This window comes from Clarias gariepinus, chromosome 22 (assembly GCF_024256425.1).
Source record: "Clarias gariepinus isolate MV-2021 ecotype Netherlands chromosome 22, CGAR_prim_01v2, whole genome shotgun sequence".
Classification (NCBI taxonomy): Eukaryota; Metazoa; Chordata; class Actinopteri; order Siluriformes; family Clariidae; genus Clarias; species Clarias gariepinus.
In genome coordinates this window covers 10105281-10119356 of record NC_071121.1, presented here as the reverse complement: position 1 = coordinate 10119356, position 14076 = coordinate 10105281, and the positions used below count along the sequence as shown (strand labels likewise).

General features: G+C 36.5%; 1 protein-coding gene across 2 annotated transcripts; it reads right to left on the bottom strand.

Moving 5' to 3' along the window:
- Positions 1 to 525: 525 nt before the first annotated feature.
- her9 (hairy-related 9) lies at positions 526 to 2297 on the bottom strand. 2 transcript variants are annotated; one of them, XM_053481968.1, is made up of 4 exons: positions 1975 to 2297; positions 1637 to 1732; positions 1433 to 1520; positions 526 to 1323 (listed from the first exon to the last, which is right to left on the bottom strand). In XM_053481968.1, exons 1-4 carry the CDS (start codon positions 2080 to 2082, stop codon positions 761 to 763), a joined length of 855 nt encoding a protein of 284 aa, XP_053337943.1. In that variant the 5' UTR covers positions 2083 to 2297; the 3' UTR covers positions 526 to 760. The 2 variants fall into 2 exon arrangements, with proteins under 2 accessions (XP_053337943.1, XP_053337942.1); XM_053481967.1 differs by having other exon boundaries at positions 527 to 1326.
- Positions 2298 to 14076: the final 11779 nt, after the last annotated feature.

The following is a 14076-nucleotide window of genomic DNA, read 5'->3' as shown; positions in this document are numbered from 1 at the left end:
ACAGTTACCTTATCGGGGCCTATTCGATTGAACCAGATCTGTGATTCTAGCACTGTTTCAGTTTGCACCTACGAATTCTATTTCTAGAATATATTAATTAGACCAAAAGAGAAAATTCCTCCATATTGCCTTTTCAGCTGGACAAAATGTTACGTACATTACCCCCTACCGTGCACTTCTCTGACCAATGAATAGGCTTGGGCATTCTTACAGATCCCGCTGCATAAAGGATGAGACCCGTTTGAAGTTTTTAATTACCTTTTGGAAAAGGGAAAAAAACAGGGGAAAAACCCACGACCCTCTTTTGTTGATACACTCCTTATAATTTCGTTTAGCCAAATGAAAATGCAAATTATGCTCAAGTAACCGAACAGCCACACTTTTAAAGTAAAATGTAAAACAAAATGGGTCTAGGTCTAATAAGCAAAGCGAGCGATGTGCCTAATTCACCAAATATGGTTGACTAACATGAGTTAAGTCTCAAAAGTGCCACAGAGAAAGAAGTTTTGTTTTGAAAGTTTATTCAACGTCAAACATTCAAAATGAAAACATGACTGGAACACTTTGGCATCTTTTACAAACTTTATACAAAACTAAATTATTTAATAAAAAGTACTTCTGAGTGTTTTTCTATAGAACGAACAGCATGTGAAAAATCCAAATATTGGAAACAGTTTAACATGAACAACATGTTCAACAAAATTAAAAACGGTCCCATAAAACGGAACTCAACATGTTATTATTTTTGAGGCACAGAAGTCTACCAGGGCCGCCACACCGGCTCGCTGCTCTCCGGCCCCGCGCTCACACCAACCGGACTCACGGCTTGCGACACGCCCGCGAACGAGGTCATGCCCTGCACAGGGGACATCGCTGGCGGGGCCGAGCTCGCGTGCACAGGGCTCGCGCTGACAGCAACCGGAACTCCGGCGTTAGCGTAGAGAGGGATGACCGGGGTCGTAGCGGAGGCAAACGTTGGGTTAGGGATGAGAAAAGCGAACTGTCCGTCAGTGGCTGGCACAAGCTGGAATCCGCCGAACACTTTAGACGGGACCGCGTCTGACTGGCTTAGTTTGGAGCTCACTGCCGAGGAGGGAAGCTGTACGTTCAGAGGCTGCGCTAGGTGAGGATGCTGTGCTGGTGCAGCTGGCGGATAATTCAAGGCCATCATCTGTCCCAAACATCCGGACAGGTGGTTCAGAAGCCGCGAGCGCACCTCCGTGTTGACGCCTTCGCACGTGGACAAAAATCGCGTCACCTCGTTCATGCACTCGCTGAATCCTGCGCGGTATTTGCTCAAGACCGCGGTATCAGTTGACATGGCTGCTGGAGGGAAAAGAGAATCCTTGAGTTAGAGCGAAATAATTAAATGTTATGCTTTAAGAAAAAAAAATATCCGTAAAGTAAGGTGGGATGTGAGGTTTAAACTTACCAGTCATCTGAACTCGCTGCAAATTCCTCAAGTGCTTCACTGTCATCTCGAGAATATCAGCTTTCTCCAATTTAGAGTGTCTCGAACTCTGTAGATAAAAAAGAAATCACAAGCGTAATAAGTAAATGTTTCAACAGTGTTGTTAGATAATGCAATATGTATTGAATGACATGAAAAAAGACTTGTTGCTAAACTGAAACGTACATCTTTTTTAAGAGCATCAAGAATGAGGGTCTTGAGTTGGCCTAGGCTTTCGTTGATTCTTGCTCTGCGGCGCTTCTCCATGATTGGCTTTGAAGACTGAAAATGAGAAACCATAACCGTAAGTTTGCATGACAACACATCATAGTAACAGCTTAGAAAGTAAACAGAGGAATAGGTAACTATAGAAACCAAATGCATATACTAATAAATGTAGAAATTGTTTATGTGTGTTTGCTTAGGTCTTCTTAGGATACATGCCATGATTCGGCGTTTAAACCTACTCACTTGATGTGTATGTTTTTAAACAATACAGTTAAAGAGTATTTCGGTTAATTTACCTTTCGATGCTCACTAGCATTCTTTGGTTTGTCCGGGGTGTGTGTTCCGTTTGCAGGAGCACCAGCAATCGGAGACGCTGTCTGTTTCTCCATAGTATCGGCTGGCATTCTTGAAACTTTTGTCACAGCAAAAATGTTGGTATATTCCGTTGCAAGTGTTAAAAAACAGAGCAGAATCGGGATGCTAAACGTGACCGAGCTCTTGAGATGGTCACAGGGGGCAGAGAGAGAGAGAGGGCAAGCACAAGTCCCAGCTGCTATCACTTAAAAGTCGAGCTGTCATAGGAGTACGCGCAAGGCAAGTCGAGTCTCCCTCTGCCACACGCCGGCGGTATTTATAGATAGCTCGCGTGCTCCCGGTTCGTGTGAAACCCTCTCTGCATTCTTTCCCACACTCGCCTCAGCCAATGGGCGCGCGGACTCACCCATTGGGCGCGGGTAGACCGCTGATTGGACAACACCCCCGCGGGCTGTCAGTCACGCGCTGCTCAATCAGCCCTGCAGGGACAAACAACAAAGCGGCGAGTGCAGTCTCTCTTAACTGTGAAGTGATAAGGGGAATCGGGGAAACGCCGCGGCCGCTTTCTAGCTTCCCCTTTTCTTATATTCTGGCTACCTTTCTACAGTACATGATTCAGATAAAAAAAGTAAACTGTGTATGTTACCAATTCCCGTCTTTATAGGACTCTTTATGTGTCTTGATAAGAAATATATTTGATAAATTATAGCCTGAAATGTATCAGCCAATTCTCAAGTGCAACATGAGACATTTTCATGTGTTTATGTAATTTAAACAACAACAACAACAACAATAATAATAATAATAACTTAAATACATTAATCAATGTTGTTTCGATCTTTGATTCGGAATACATGTTGCTCTAACTTCAACTGTTTTTTTAAGTGTCAAAACTTAAATAAGCTCGTACACTTAGACAAATTATATAAATTGGGATCATATAAAAGTTTACGTATGTTTTAATGCATGTGTTTATATATAAATAACATTTATACACTTAAACAATATTAAATAAACACAAATGAAGTTAACTTTGGTGCTGCTGTTGTGCTGAGGGAGGAAACAGCTGTAGAGGCACGCGAGGCGGTTCGTAGCAGCACGCGGGAAACCAATGGCATGCAGCCGCTTTATGCAAATCAGACTTACTTACATCTGATTGGCTAAAGGAACTTTTACGCGACAGCCATTACAACCGAACGGGAGCCAAAGCGCTCGCGCGCGGGGGGAGGGGCAGCACAGCTGTCCGCGTGCCAGTGCGTCTGTGCGCCTGCTCGCTGCGCTTCTGATTCCCCGGAGCACGTGCCGCCTCAGAGTTTGTCGTTCGGGCTCTCAGGGAGTTTGCCAAACGCTGGGTTGCTTGCTTTTTTAGCCCGAGGGAACGTATTCAAATATGATAAGTTTGCACAAATGTAATTTTCATAAATGTTCATGACACAGGCAGAACTGGAATGCATGGGCATGATTTATTATTATTATTATTATTATTATTATTATTATTATACAATAACCCAATGTCTGTCGATTTTAAAATATTTAATTAAAAATATATTTTAAATCATATTGGATTTGGGTGTTTATACGCTTATGTTGTTTAAATGTTTATCATTTGATGTTATGGATGTTAGCTTATGTCTCGTACGTAAAGACTACTATTTTATCCAATAAATACAACAAACCGTAAATCCGATTGAGAACTAAATAATTCCTTAGTTTCGGGCACCATCTGTCGACAAGTCTCGGTAATTTTTTTTCTTAAATGCAATATGTCACTTTCAACCACTAGGCGGCGCACCGAAATGATCAATCCGTTTTAAATGAATAAAATGTATATGTGACAAACACACACGCACGCACCATTTTGTTTGCACGGATTTATTGAGTTCAGATCATGCTTTTCTGTCTGATAAGCACACATCTTTTATTGGATTATGCACATTATGCTGTGCATATTTAGGACGTTTATATATTGTTGCAGTCTTCTAATTTTTCTGAATGCACACAAGCTAGAAAAATATGCTTTGTAAATTTTTGTTGTTCCTACACAGGTATCAGAATAAAAGCTAGCATTTGCATGAAATTGAATAGGAATAGGATTTATTGGGGAATGTGAACAAAATTGTTAATATACATATTTTCTATGTAGCATTTGGGAGTGTTAAATAAAACTACTGTACATTTTTTTTTTATTTGCCAAAAAGTTATCTTCTATAAAATTCAACTGATGTATTTCTACTAATAAACATTAGGTAAGATGTGAGGAAGAAGAAGGGAGCTTGACTTTACCTAAATTGATGTCTAAATAGTAAGGCCTATGTGGTTATTTACTAAATAAATAATGGCCCCTAATGAACGTAATAAAAAAAAAAATTTACTCTTGTGAGTTTGAATTCCTAATAAGCCAATCCAGCTAAGTCTGAGTTTCCAGTCGATTGTCTCTGTCAAAAAAAGAAGAGCTTGAGGCAATAATGGTTTATTAAGACCTTGAGCCTGCTCTCTTGGAGCTTGCTGGAGATTGTGTGATGGCTCTTGTCCTGGCCGCCTGAGCCTTGCTGGGGCATGCTGAAAACTTGTTTGCTCAGGAGCCTTGAGGTCTTAGAGGCCAGCTGTGAGTACAGCCACTTATGTTTGCCCTGTTTGCACTGGGATTGAATGCAATGATGCAGCACTTAAGTTCTGCATGCTGTTAAAGCTATATCTCAGATTTGGAACAGTATTTAAATAAATAAATAAACAAAAAAACAAATAAATAAATATGACTAAATTACAAAGTATATCTTTTACAAATCCAATTTAATAAAGATGCTCAGTATACTTACAAAAAAAATTTAAAAGAGAAAGAAGTTTGTAATCGTACCTGGAAAGGTAGTATTTGAGAAATTAATACAACAAATCAGCTGTTTTATTATAACTAAAAAGCCCTCAGTTCTCTATCTAGCCTCAACTCCACAGATGTGTTAGATCAAAGTGTACTCTGCGGATTCTTTCCAGTGAAAGCTGTCTTATTTGTCTATATATAATGAGTAACAGCTTCTGTACAAATCCTTGCAGAATGCAGAAGGCAGTCAATTAGATCTGCATTAGCGGCTGTTGCTGTTGCCAATCTCCTTACATGCCGTCCAATCACATAGCTCCTAATTGTGTTGACTTGATAAATCCCTCATGCAACACTCTTAGATTTTTAACTATAGACTCAGGCCTCTGGTTACTGTTGCGACGAAAGTTATGAATGCCCATAGTACAGCTTCAAACTGCATCATTACCTAACAAATGTAGTAAATCTGGGAAAATGAAAACAGTAGGAATTACAAATAGATGTCTTTTATTCCAGTACAAAGTATAGAGTTTATTATCCCATGGGAAACAATGTAATATTGCCAGATGTTGATGAACAGTCAATATGCTTATATCTTCCTGTTTTTAAAATATATATATTTAATGCTTAGTTACAAGTTTATTTTAAAGTAGATTGAAGGATTAATTGCTGCATGGGTGAGAAACACTGGCAAAAGATCTAAGAGTTTCCTTTGGCATGGAAAGAGACCTTAAAAATGTTGTTGCTAAGGATTTCTTTAACCCAAACGTTGTTGCATTAAAATACCCCCATTACATCTACATGCCAGCTTTGCAATGCTTTATTTACCTTTCATCTTAGATTTATTACTTTCACTGTGGGGGGCTTCATAACAGAGGTGAGAGCCTGCGTTAATTAATTAAAATATGGATATACTGCTTAAGGAGTTCACAGGGGCTATATTCAATCCTCAGGACTTCAAAGTTAAATGTTAACACTGGCAGTGTGTGAGAGTGTGGCATTTCATGGAATTTTCAGTTCATTCTTCCTTAATCTTATTACTTTTTATTGTTCTTATACCTGCAAAAAAAAAAAAAAACTTAGAGCAATTGTGTTTGCTTCGCTTTTCAAACAGTTTGTTGTCATAGTGCCATCTGTGGACCAGCATGTCCATTGTGATATAGCGAATTCTCTATGGTCCTCTCAATCTGGGTGAGAGAGAGAGTAAAACAAAAAACTAAGCATGTGTGTGTGTGTGTGTGTGAGAGAGAGAGAGAGAGAGAGAGAGAGAGAGAGAGAGGTTTGATTCATGGCTTTCTTCTTCTTTTTTTTAAGTGGGCTGTTGATGAGGTTAGCCTAATCAGATTAAGTCAACTCACATTGGTTGCCGCAGTTTGTTTTGCTTTGAAAGCCCCGGTGACATGTCCAAATACTTTTTCTTTATCTTTTTTTTTTTTTTTGCGGAGGCACTTTTCATCATGCCCCTCCCCAGATGAAAAAAATCTTTTGAGACCCCATTCCAAAGAAGTCCTTTATAAACCCTAGTTCCAGAATGATATAGGTTATTTGGAATGGGTCACTTCACCGCAATGCCATGCACGAATGCTTTATCGTTGTGCACTGACACATCTGACCAATTTCTACTGGTGTCTGTGTAGAAGGGAAGAACGTGGCGCATTAAGCAAAACACAAAACACGGAATTGAATTCAGAAAATGACTGGAACCCTTAATTTGATTCCTAGATAAGTGTTTGCAAAAGATTACTACAACACTAATGCAATGATAAAACAATGATCTGCCATTAGACGCTTCATGGTAACTTGTAAGTGGGAACTATAACAATCACAGTTTTCATTAGAAGGCCCAAATGAGGTAAATAAGGCTTTCAACAAATTAGAAGCTGTTTAAATAAAAGCTGTCAGGATTTTTTTCCTGCAGTAACTGGTATATATTATCATTGCAGAGACAATGATTATTATCTAGAATAAATATGATAGATTGCGATGGAAAGTGATATAGCTTGGAATAAAAAAAAAGGATAGAGAAATCATAGGCAAGTGAAAATATAGATAATGTGTCATCCTTTTTTACATGATTAAAACTCAAATTATCATGCCAAAATCATGCTAATTATTATGCTAATCATGATTAGCTAAATCATGCTAATCATGATAAGAAAAATACAAAAGGTACAACTGATAAATTTACTTAAGTATTAAAAAGTTAAAAGGCAATGTTTTTAAATTATTAAATTTATTTAATTTTATTATTAAAAACTATCAGAAGTATTTATTTATTTTAGTATACTACTGTTTTGCCTGAAAAAAAAACTGTCTTACTTTAAAGGCATGATAAATGCTCTTTATATTATATTTATATTTATTAATCAGAAGTTTAATATCCTGGAAATGTGCAATGTTTCCTATTAGCAAGAATTTAAATTGCTGCATAGCAAATTGTTAGCTACTGAAACTGGCATTACCAAAAATAAAAATAAAAAAAAAGGTTTGCTTACTTAAATGTAGTCAGTTAAAATAGGATACCCATCTTTATGCTACAGATAGCTTTATCATTACTTTTACTGCACCAAAAGATTGTGAATTTATATAATATTTTAGAAGAATCTAAATATAGTACACATATAATACAATTATAGTATAACAGCAATAAAATACTAGTATAGCAAAAAAAATAATAATAAAGAAATATATATATATATATATATATATATATATATATATATATATATATATATATATATATATATTGTATACATAGTTGTACCCCTGTTGTTTGTTATTGGTACAATGTTGATTAAACTATACAATACAATTTGTAAGAATGTAAAATAAAAATAATAAGAATCTTTAACTTATGACCTTTCTCAACACTGTCCAAAGTTAAAATTCTAATTGTTTTTTAGTAATGACAGAGCCTAGGGACGTAGGCTTAGGTTTTTAGATTATCTTAGCCAGTTTACAGGAAACTGATTGGTTTAAAGGAAACCAATCAGATTTCACGACAGGAAAACTTTCAATGGCTTAAATGCTCATTTTATATAATGTTGTTTAAGGTTAATTTAAACAAATATTGGTGTACAGTTATGTACAATTAGTTATGTAAGTGTAAATACATCCCATAAACAATACTATAAATAATGCACTTTTTATTGTTTTTCAATTAATCTTTACATTTACCCAATAAGTAGGTTTAATTTTTAATTAGTTTCAAACTTATTCTGTAGGCATTAATAAGAATTTCTGTGAAAGAGAGATTTGCTTTTTCCAGTCATAACATAGCACCGCCTAGGCATTATGTATTCTTAAAATAGCTTCTATAATGCATCAATAAAGATTAACTATGCTTTCTTAAACATGGGCACTAAACCCATTCCCTCTCCAACCATTAGTTTTCTGGTCCTACGTCCATTTAAGCATGCAATATTAAAAGTAGCGAGATTAAGGACGGATCTAGCACCTGTAAGACCTCTGATGTTTTTTACCAGCAGCTTCCAGTCATTTAATTCCCTGAACTAATAACAGGCCTTCAGAGACAATAAGCACAATAAGTACAGAAGAGCTCTTTTCATGTGGTTTAAGGGGCTTTGCTCTAGACAGGGCAGTGGCACGCTAGCTGAATGGGGATATTGCGAGTTAGCAGATCTCAGGGCCCATCCCTGTAATTAAACTACTGTGAACCAGCAGTGATTTGAACTTTATGTATTTCAAGCAGTGGTGCGCTGCTACACTTTTTCCATATCAATACATAGAGAGAAATTTGCACTGACACATTATTAGCCACTGGGGGACAAGACAGACCTACACACACCCTGCAGTTTCAGTACAAGCGTGTGAAAAAAAACGTCTCAGGAAAGCAACTAAAAAAATCACCCAAGTATAAACAATAAGAAATTATTTAACATATTAAGCTTTATAATGACATAGTGATGTTGAAGACAATGCAAATAATCTCATAATATGTTGTTGTCATCAATAATATGAAAAAATATTGTTTATATTTTGGGCATGAACATATTTTCTACTCCATCTGTTTTCTAATTACCATGGGAAAACAACATCTGTGGAAAATTATTATAATCTATATAATCTGCATCTGATGTCAAGGTTCATTTTGCCTGAATGAATATATTCTTCATCATCAATAACAACAACTCAATATCTGTCAGTAGGCAAAGTAATTATGTAAATTAGAATTGTTGCTTTCAGATGTGCAGCATAAACAGCATCAAAAATGTGTGGCAATTTGGAAAACAGAATATCGTTTGTTATTGTGTAGTGGATTGTTATGGAAAAGAGGCATCATCAATTTATTTGTAGTTCAGAAAATCTACTTTTACTCAATCAAACAAATGTGAATGGTACGTTTAAAAAGTCAAAAAACAAATCACAGACTCAATTGTTACTGCCAGCATTTTCAATACTATCATCAATCCAAATTATTAAAATTAGAAACCTTGCATTGTGAACTTAACAAATTATATTATAAAACGTATAAGGGAGGTTTTTATTGTGGTAAAACATGCATTCTTTTCAGAAAAAAGCACACATCTCTAGGCAAGGACAAAGTGGTAAATGCTCAAAACCAACATTATGCTTAGGACCCATTTCAGAATTCTTCTCTCTGATAGCCATGCTGAAGCTTCCATTGATCTTTTTGTTCCGTTTGGCTGGTTGGAGAAAACGGTCCGCATCGGTCCTTGAGCTCACAAAACGGCTCTTTTTGTAAAGACGCAAAATCAATGCAAATTAATCCTTTATGCATTTCCCTGTGAATAATTAAGCGTCTTTCCACTTTTGTTTGGGTTTACTTACCAAAGCAAAAATCAGAAAGGTAGAGAATGTGGCTATTTATGAGCTGGCTGGAGGAGAGAGTTGACCCCTCTCTCCATCCACAAAGAGGCCTTTATGCAGCAGCACATTGTCTGGGCTGAGTTCGTTCCTCTCTGACTGACCAGCACTGCGGGACACCCACCGTGTTCAATCTGTGCCAGCGCACAGCCAAGACTATTTACCCGCATGAAAAGCCTGCAAAATAAACCACAAAATCCATGGCCGTGACCCATTCTTAACAAGCCCTCTTGGGGACAGGAAGACACACATGGTAGCACTGAGTCAATTTCGCTCAAAGTTCATCCAATCACTGACAAATCACTCAATTCAAGAGTTGCTCTCTCCTCCACAACAGAAAGGTTAGAAATAAACACATTGATACTGGTTAAATGTTCACCAAAAAAAAAGAATAATCTTTCTTGAATAATTGTAATAAACTACAACTAAAGTGTTAAAAACATAAAATTTTTTATCAATTCCTATTCTAATGAATAAAAATCAATGAATAAATCTTAGTTGGCACTCTGGTAAAAGCTGTACAGTTTTAAATTTTTATGGTTGAATTATAAAAGTATTTTTTTTACTGCAAATTGAAGTAAATGAGTGAGATTAATGGGATTAAATTCCAAATTAAACTTAAGATCATCTCAAGTCTTTTTTATATTGGAGAAATTGCAAACTATGTAAAATGTAAAGAGTAGAACATATTACTCTTATAATTTTATAATTAAAAAATTGTTTTAATTCATAATTGTTTTTTTAAGTGTCCTTAAAAGCTAGATTTAAATTTAGTTTATGAGAATTCTGTAATGCAATTAAGCAAAAAAAATCTGTAAAAATCCTGTTTAGTTTTTTTTAATTTTATACATTTTTTTAAATAGATTTTTTTTTTTGGTGTTTTCTTACATTTTCATTTCTTTTCCCCCTATCATTTTTTCAAAACAGCAGAGAAATCAAATATCTGTGCTGGGGTCTGGTCTCTAGGACTGGATATCTGCACCACTGCCCTATGCATTACACAAATGACTGACACTTGTCACTTGAGCAACAGTAAACAAAGTGTAAAAGACTACACACTCGGGTGTCCAGGCTTTTATCGACATGCTCTTAATATGGGACTTTTTAAAAAGAAGAAAATCCAGATTCCTTGCAATGGTATTGCAAATTGCCATGAGGCGTTTACTAACTGGATGCAACTACTTATCTCAGTCCAAGTGTTTTAGATATTAAATTTCAAGCATTTACTGATTTTATGCTGTGCAACAAACGGATATTTTAAAGGTTCTTAATAGATGGATAAATGGTTAGAAAAAAACATTTTTGGGGTATAAAATAATTTCTGAAGTAGCATTATTTAGATTAATTTTATTGCTTAAACAATTTGCACCTAGTTAACCATTTCTTTATTTGAACAGGCTGATTTTTTTGGCTTTTTGTGCCTGTAAACAACATGTTGCATCTGAAATATATGCCATAATTTCTATTCTATTTTTAATACTGTTTTTATTTATCTACTTTACAGGCACCCAGTCAGATACCATCTGGTGCTAGATTTTTTTCTTCCTTGTCTTGTCAGTGGAAGTAAGCAGTCTGTAGAGCAATGTCTTGGTCTCTTATCTTATTTTGGGCCAAACATTGCTGAGGAGGCAATTTGCGTCCCACACAACACCATGTATCAATGGGCATCTAAAATCAACGGAACAAAAGCCTGGGATGGATGAGAGAGACAAACACACTGATTAGCTGCCCCTCCCTCAGCCTCACCCTCCACCAGTGAAGAGCTTCAGGGGAATCCTTGCTTCATCTCTGTTTACACTGTTAATATGGCAGTGTTGTAAAACCAAAAGGGAAGGGTGGAGAAACAAAGGGGTAACAACTCAATGTCTCTTTAATTAATAACAATAAACCGATTATTATGACGACGTGGCAAGCCCACATCGTCATTTGTGCCTTGGGTTTTTACAGCACTGGCTTGTCAGCACTTTGCCTTTATTGGTGACACACTGTGACATGTTAGACCCCTACCACCAGCTCTGCATTTACTTTTGCATTTTATGTCAAAAAACTTCACTTTCTGTGTCTCTTTAAATGAGTTCCGCTGGCTTTGCCCAGTTCAGGACCCCTACTGACATTGTGTCCTCCAGCCTCTTGCTCTCCTGCCCAGCTAGGAATCAGTCGAGCTAGGGATCAGGCTCATTAGTGGGCCCACCTGGAGGCTAGTGGGCCTTGATCTGTGGACTATGAGTCACGTTGTGACACCATTTTCAGACTGGAGCCGGCCGACTGGCCACGGCTGCACAGATCCACAGCATAACAAGGACTATCCATGCCTTCAATAAAACTAGTCCTGTCACTTTACTGTCCCAGTGGCCTCGTATGAATCACCAACATCTCTCACAGATGAAAGGACATGAGTTGCTTTAAGGGATTAACTCACTAAGAGGCTTACTAGTTTTGGGAGTTTGTTTCTACTTGCTGTTACGACTGTCGTTCATATTGTGCTTCATAGTCCTTCTTCGTATGATTTATTGTGTCATACAGTATTCATTCTCCAATTTTTTCTACACTTAGAAAATACCTGTTTAAAACAACTAAAGCATTAATAATTATATATATATATATATATATATATATATATATATATATATATATATATATATATATATATATATATATATGTATATACATCTTACTTGATCATCAATAATTTTAGATCTGGACTAGTTGTAGTGTTGATTCTCTCTCTGTGTTTTATTAGATTCGATGTCTCGCAAACAACCTGGATGATTAGGAGTAGGAATGGGGATAAATCAGGCTGCATATAATTGTTGTAAAGCCATTGTTTTTTAACTGTTTAAATGCTTTGTAGTTTCTCACTTTCTCAGATCCTAAAATGTCTGATCAGTCTCTAAACATATCGCAGAAGTAAAATCATGGTGTATAATTCTGTAATAAAGTCTATCATTATTTGTATTTTGATTGATTAAAAATAACCAAGTAAATGATTGCATTTTAACTGGTTTATGATTACACATGTACAAACTGCATACTGAGTCTGTAATGTTAGTTGTAGTCTATTTCATGTAAGCATTAATGGTAGGTTTAAATAAAGCACCTGATATGACCAGTTTCAGACCATTAGGCTGGAAAATAAGCATGAATTGAAGACCAATTTTGTTACTGATAAGCTATTTAAATTCTTCAGTTACTGCCAAGTTTGTGCTTTAGCCTTAATTGCACTTTTATGCAATAACCAAATTTAGATTAGTTTTGAAAGTTTCTTTGAAAGTTTTTGCTAAAAACAAAAATAGACAAGTATGTAAAACACAAACACATTATAGACTAAACCTCAACAGGTGTCTTTAGCTAAAAAGAGAGTGCTTTTGAAAAAGTTACTGTTTAATGAGCAGACCCTAACTGCTATATTTTGCTTATTTTTCACTAACTGCATGATGACAGATTTGAGTTGAAAGTAACAGCGGGGTGGAGACAATGGTCCTTTGAGAACAGCCCTTCAGGCACACTACTCTGCTGGAAGGCCAAGCATGGCCTCAGGTGAGGATCCCCCATGGCACACCACTGGGCCAAGTGACTACTCTCATTTCAGTAGCCTTGTATACCTTAACTTAATATCTAACCCATAAAAAAAAAGTTTCCACAAGGGATCTAAGCAATTTAACTAAGCCGGGGATATGTCCAATAACAATAAAATAAGTGAAAGATAATAATATGGTGAGTATGAAGATCTTGTTTTCTACATCTAACCTGAAGCCATCTGTCAGTTTTCCAGGTTAGGGGAGGGAATATGCATGGATAAGTATATTCAGTATTATAGCCCATTATAATGAAAATCCTAATGAGGGGGGAACCTGCTGACTGAGCCCATCTGAGCAAACCCATCAAAGAGCCTTTAGTCACATTCACCTCTAGGCAAACTACCTCTGCTCCACAGGTGACAAAATGATCCATCAAAGAGGCATAAGACATTCCTTATGCACAAACCACTGAACGTAAACGTAAATATTATATTCTGATGCAATCATATCTAAATGTACTGTAAGTCTACAAATATGACTATGTTTTTTAATGTCAGATTTATATGTGACTAGAGAGGGTCTTCTTCTTCAGTGGCACATCACAGCTCAAGAGAATCCCCACTGGTTCAAAAGACCTAAAGAAGCCTGCAGGGTGATGGATACTTCGCGCTGACTTTACTAGATTAAGGGTAATAATCTTTAAATAACGAGACTTTAAATTTCCCCTTTAGCACATAGCGTTCACATCAGCCAGTTATCCTCTGAACTCAAGCTACCCATTAAGGGATGAGGTGGTATTTCTCTACTGGTGTTTAGTGTGACAGTCAGGAGGAGCTTTTCATTTAAAGTGATTTCTTCTTAGTTACTTATCTTCTTATTAAGACTTCCTTATTATTCTGTGCCGG